This window comes from Carcharodon carcharias, chromosome 18 (genome assembly GCF_017639515.1).
Source record: "Carcharodon carcharias isolate sCarCar2 chromosome 18, sCarCar2.pri, whole genome shotgun sequence".
In the NCBI taxonomy this organism is placed as follows: Eukaryota; Metazoa; Chordata; class Chondrichthyes; order Lamniformes; family Lamnidae; genus Carcharodon; species Carcharodon carcharias.
Genome location: NC_054484.1, coordinates 68,168,549 through 68,174,548, shown reverse-complemented (window position 1 = coordinate 68,174,548; position 6,000 = coordinate 68,168,549). Strand labels below are relative to the sequence as shown.

At 41.9% G+C, this 6,000-nt stretch overlaps 1 protein-coding gene across 1 annotated transcript in view; it reads left to right on the top strand.

Annotated features, from left to right (window-relative positions):
- The first annotated feature begins 2,516 nt into the window (after window positions 1–2,516).
- LOC121290383 (gamma-aminobutyric acid receptor subunit rho-3-like) overlaps window positions 2,517–6,000 on the top strand; it is a 28,262-nt gene continuing 24,778 nt past the window's right edge. Inside the window, exon 1 of the mRNA XM_041210787.1 lies at window positions 2,517–2,607. Within this exon, the coding sequence (XP_041066721.1) occupies window positions 2,589–2,607 (19 nt within the window). The 5' untranslated portion in view covers window positions 2,517–2,588. The remainder of the gene's footprint in view (window positions 2,608–6,000) is intronic.

The window sequence follows — 6,000 nt, the reverse complement described above, 5'->3', positions numbered from 1 at the left end:
CAGGAGGAGGAGGCTCCAGAATCATTCCCACCTTCAATGATGGAGGAGCCCAGCACACCAACACAAAAGACAAGACTTAAACATATGCAGCCATCATCAGCCAGAAATGCCGAGTGTATCAGCTATCTCATTCTCCTCCTGAGGTCCCCAGAATCACAGATGCCAATCTTCAGCCAATTCGGTTCACTGTGATATCATGAAATGGCTGAAGGCACTGGATACAGCAAAGGCTATGGGCCCTGACAGCATTCTGGCTCTATTGCTGAAGGCTTGAGCTCCAGACTAGCCATGCCCCTAGCCAAGCAGTTTCAGTGCAGCTACAACATCAGCATCTACCTGACAATGTGAAAAATTTCCCAAGTATGTCTTGTTCATTAAAAAGCAGGATAAATCCAATGCGGCAAATTACTGACCCATCAGCTTACTCTTAATCATCTGCAAAGTGTTAATATATGCTGTTAATAGTGCTATCAGATGGCACCTACCCAACAATAACCTGCTCAATGGTGCACAGTTTGGGCTCCACCAGGGCCATTGGGCTCCAGATCTCATTCCAGCCTTTGTCAAAACATGGCAAAAATGCTGAATTCCAGAGCTGGGGAGAGAGTGACTGCCCTTGCTATTAAAGCAGCAGTTGACTGAGTGTGGCATCAAGGAGCCTTAGCACAAATTAAGATGGTTTGAATTGGGGAAAACTTTTCATTGGTTGGTGTCATACTTAGGACAAAGGAAGATGGTTGTGACTGTTGGAGGCCAATTATCTCAGCCCAGGACATCACTGCAGGAATTCCTCAGGGTTTTGTGCTAGGCCCAATCACCTTCAGCTGCTTTAGCAATGACCTTTCCTCCAAAATATAGTCAGAAGTGAAGATGTTCGCTAATGATTGCATAATGTTTAGCACCATTCGCAATTCCTCAGATACTGAGTCAATCTGTAGTTGCATACAGCAAGATCTGGACAATATTCGGCTTTGGCTTGTTAAGTGGCAAGTAGCATTCACATCACACAAGTGGCAAGCAATAACCATCTCTAACAAGAGTGAATCCAACCAACTGCCCTTGACGTTTAATGGCATTACTATTGCTGAATTCACCATCATCAATATCCTGAAATTTAACTTGACCAGTCATTTAAGTATTGTGGCTACAAGAGTAGGTCTCCGGGAATGCTGCAGTGAGTAGCTCATCTTCTGACTCCTCAAAGCCTGTCCACTATTTACATGCCTGGGTGAGTGCAGTTTGAAGTGTTCCAAGAAGCTCATTGCCATCCAGGGCAAAGCAACCCAGTTGAATAGGGCAAAACAGCTCATCCATGACCTTAAACATTCACTCCCTCCACCACCAGCACAAAATGGAAGCAGCATCCACCATATACAGGATAAAGTACTACAACTCTCCAAGGCTCCTTCAACAGCACATTCTAAACCAACAGCTTCTCCCTTCAAATGGACAAGGCAGCAAATGCATTGGAACACCACCATCTGCAAGTTCCCCACCAAGTCACACACCATTCAGATTTGGAACCAAATCACTGGTCGATCACTATCGCAGGATCAAAATCCTGGAACACCCTCCTGTGGGTGTACCTACATCAGATGGACTGCAGCAGTTCAAGAAAGTGGGTTACAACCACCTTTCAAGGGCAATTAGGAATGGATAATAAATGTTGGCCTAGCTGGCAATTCTCATGTCCCACAAATGATCAAAAAGAAAATGCTTGAGTATGTGGTGCTGCCCTGAGAAACTGCAGCCTCATGCAGATTGTGAGGAGAGCTATCACAGATTTCAGTGAAGCTGCCAGATACTCCATTGGTCTGCAACAAGGAAAGGCTTTCCTGTAGTTACTGTCAATGGGGATGTAGGATCCAGTTCCCAGTTGCTGCAAATCCTTAGAGAATGGCCTCAGAGCATCCATTTAGATTTGATGGAAATCAAATTGCAAGAGTGCAAATTGAATTCCATAGAAAAGTAAGTTAAGCTATCAATTCACAATTGTCAAAGACCAATTTCATCCCTGATGCTCCTTGACTATCCTTCATTTGAGGCAAATATTGTTTAGTTCTGGGTTCCAAATGGTTTCAAAAACCATGGGCATCATTCTCCTTTCCCTCTACTCGGAATGTGGCATATTCTTACCGATCTCACTGGAACCTTCATACACTGTGATTTACCCAGTGCCACATTTTCACTAATACTGTGTAAAGCTGCCTGAGTGAAAGTACATGAGTTGGTGCATAGGATTTCAGAGGAATGGGGTGGTAAGGCTGAATGCTTCATTTTCCATCGTCCATCCCAGTGAGATCAGTTGTAGAAGTCACCACCACACCCCTGCAGTTTTGGCTTCCTATTCTTTTCTTGTATTGTTTATCAGCAAATGATATTAAGAAATATTTCATTTAATTCATCTCTTGTAATTACTAACGTCTAATGCTTTTAAAAGCAGTGTTGCATTCATGTTTTTTCTGTTAAGATTTGAAAAACTTGTTTTGTTTTGCTTCAGTCGACCAGAAAGTAAAAGATCAGATTCAACCAAAACACACTTAACAAAATCTGAACAACTCCTTAGAATAGATGACCATGATTTTGCAATGAGACCTGGATTCGGAGGTAGGTTTTCTGACAATTTCACTATGCTTATCAGTTGTTTAAGCATTTTACCTAAGTTTTGCAAAGTGTAACTATTACTGTGTATTTTCTATAGCTCATGGAATGAAGGTCTTGTGGCACAGTGGGTAGCATCTCTGCCTTTGAGCCAGAAGCTCCAGGTTTAAGTCCCACACCAGAACTTGATGGCCAATCAAGGTGCATTCATAACGCAGCCAAACCGGTTGGGTATCAATTTATAAATTTTTCCAATGCACGGCAATGGCAGGTGGGTAAGAACAGGAGAGATTCCTGGTCAGCCTGAAAAGAAATTGAAGCCTCTACCATCGCTATCCGTAGCTCCAGACTACAATATGCGTGTATGTTGCCACAGCAACTCGGACTCCTTGTGGGCCAGTTGGTTCTGCTAGTTGGATGGCCAGTGTGAATCAGATTAGCGCCAACAGCAGAGGGTTCAGTCCTGTTCTGGCTAGGCTGGAGTTGGGACCTGCCTCCTTGCCATAGCTGTGATGGAAGTTGTGGTACTGTGGGTCGAACCTTCCTTTTGGCAGAGAACTGAAGAAGATCGCTCATGGAATCTCAAACTGCACCATTGCATAGTTAAGGTGCGAGTCTCCCGATACCTGAAGTGATCTAACTAGATTTTGGAGCAATTGTGTAACATAAATGTACAATTTAAACTATGTGGTTGTAATGATATTGTAGGAGACATTTAAATAGTGAAAAAAAAAGTCAGTTTTTTAATATCTGCCCAGAACATTGTGCCTGGCAACAGGCCCAGAAAAATCCCCTCTTACATCCAATATTATCTGTGGGGTAGTTTTCATGCACCACTGTTCTCATTGACTCCTATATATAAAATGTTGTGTTAAAATAATATAACTCCTAAAGAATATAGTAATGAAAAGCATTTTAATTCTAAAACAGCTGTTCCTGTTCAATGGCCCAGAATTTGCAGTTGTAGTGAGGGTAAAACTGTTAGTGCTTGCAATTATTAAAACAGATGTTAAAACAGACAGTATCTTCTGAAGTATGCATCTATGCAGTTAAAGATGGACATCTGGAATCACCCTCAGTGATACCCTACTCTCCTACTCCTCCATAGGGTACTCCGTTGCTGTATTCACTGATACAGTCAACATGGAATCAGTGAATTGATGTGAACTTCAACCATTTATGCTCCATTCTCACTATAAAAATAATGAAGGGAAGACAGTGACGTAGTGATAATATCACTGGACTAGTAGGCCAGAGGCCCAGGCTAATGCTCTGGGGGACATGGGTTCAGATCCCACTGCAGCAGCAGGTGGCATTTAAATTCAGTTAATAAAATTTGGAATTGAAAGCTAGCCTCAGTAATGGTGACCATGTATCCATGATTGATTGTCATAAAAAACCATCTGGTTCACTAATGTCCTTTAAGGCAGGAAATCTGCCGTCCTTATCTGGTCTCTCCTACATGTGACTCCAGATCCACAGTAATGCGTGCCTAGCAAGCCACTCAGTTCAAGGGCATTTAGAGATGGACAACAAATTCCAGTATCGTCAGTGACAACCATATCTCATGAAAGAATAGATTTAAAAAATTGAAAATGTTAAGCCTTGTTGAATGGGGTATATCACAGAATTGTTACGGTGTAGAAGGAGGCCATTTGGCCCATCATGTCTGCGCCAGCTCTCTGAGCATTTTAACTAAGTGCCAGTCTCCTGCCTTTTCCCCGTAACCTTGCACATTGTTTCCAGTTAGATAATCATCCAATGTCCTTTTGAATTCCTCAATTGAACCTGCCTCCACCACACTTTCAGATAGTGTATTCCAAACCTTAACCACTCGCTGTGTGGAAAAGTTTTTTCTCACCTAACATTTACCTCTTTTGCAAAACACTTTAAAACTATGCCGTCTAGTTCTCGATCCATTTACGAGTAGGAACAGTTTCTCCCTATGTACTCACTTCAGACCCCTCATGATTTTGAAAACTTCTATCAAGTCTCTCTTAGACTTCTCCTCTTCAAGGAAAACAGTCCCAACTTCTCAAATCTTTCCTTATAACTGAAGTATCTCATGCCTGGAACCATTCTCGTAAACCTCTTCTGCACTCTCTCCAATGAGTTTGCATCCTTCCTATAGTGTGGCACCCAGAACTGTACACAATACTCCAGCTGAGGTCTAATCAGTGTCTTATATAAGTTCCTCATAACCTCCCTGCTCTTATACTTTATGTCCCTATTAATGAAGCCTAGAATATTGTATGCTTTAGTAACAGCTCTCTCTATCTGTCCTGTCACTTTTAATGACTTATGTACATATACACACAGGATTCTCTGCTCCTGCACACCATTTAAAATAGCATCCTTTATTTTGTACCGACTCTCCATGTTCTTTGTACCAAAGTATATCACCTTGCACTTCTTCACATTGAACTTCATCTGCCACCTATCTGCCAGCTCCACCAATGTGTCAATGTCCTTTTGAAGTTCTACACTGTCCTCCTCATGGTTAACAATTCTCCCAAGTTTTGTGTCATCCTTAAACTTTGAAATTGTCCCCTGCACATCAAGATCTCGATCATTTGTATATATCAGGAAAAGCAAGGGTCCCAATACCGACTCTGGGGAACTCCACTACAAACCTTCTTCCAGCCTGAAAAATACCCATTAATCATTACTCTCTGTTTTCTATCCCTCAGCCAATTATGCATCCACAATGTTACCATCCCTTTTATTCCATGACCTATAACTTTCCTCCCAAGTCTGTTGTTTAACACTGTATCAAAAGCCTTTTGGAAGTACATATACACCACATCAATGACCTTGCCCTCATCAACCATCTCTATTACTCCTTCAAAAAGCTCCAGCAAGTAAGTTAGACACAATTTTCCTTTAACAAATTAATGCTGACTCTTCCGAATCAATCCACATTTTTCCACGTGACTATTAATTCTATCCTGAATAATTGTTTCTAGAAGTTTCCCCACCACCGAAGTTAAACTGACTGCAGGGCAGATCTTTACAACCTTTTTTGAACGAGGGTGTAATGTTTGCAATTATCCAGTCCTCTGGCACCTCCCCGAATCCAGGGAACATTGAAAGATTATTACCAGTGGCTCTGCAATATCCACTCTCACTTCCTTCAATATTCTTGGATGCATCTCATCTGGTCCCGGTGCCTTATTAACTTTATGTACCAACAGCTTATCCAACATCTCCTCCTTATCAATTTTAAACCCTTCTCATGGCTGAGTTTCCTCCTCTGTCACCAATGCCTGGGCAGCATCTATCTTGTAGGTAAAGACAGATGCAAAGTATTCATTTAACACCTCAGCCATGCCTCTTGCCTCTACGTGTAAATCACCTTTTTAGTCCCTAATATATCCTATGCCTCCTTTTACTATTGAC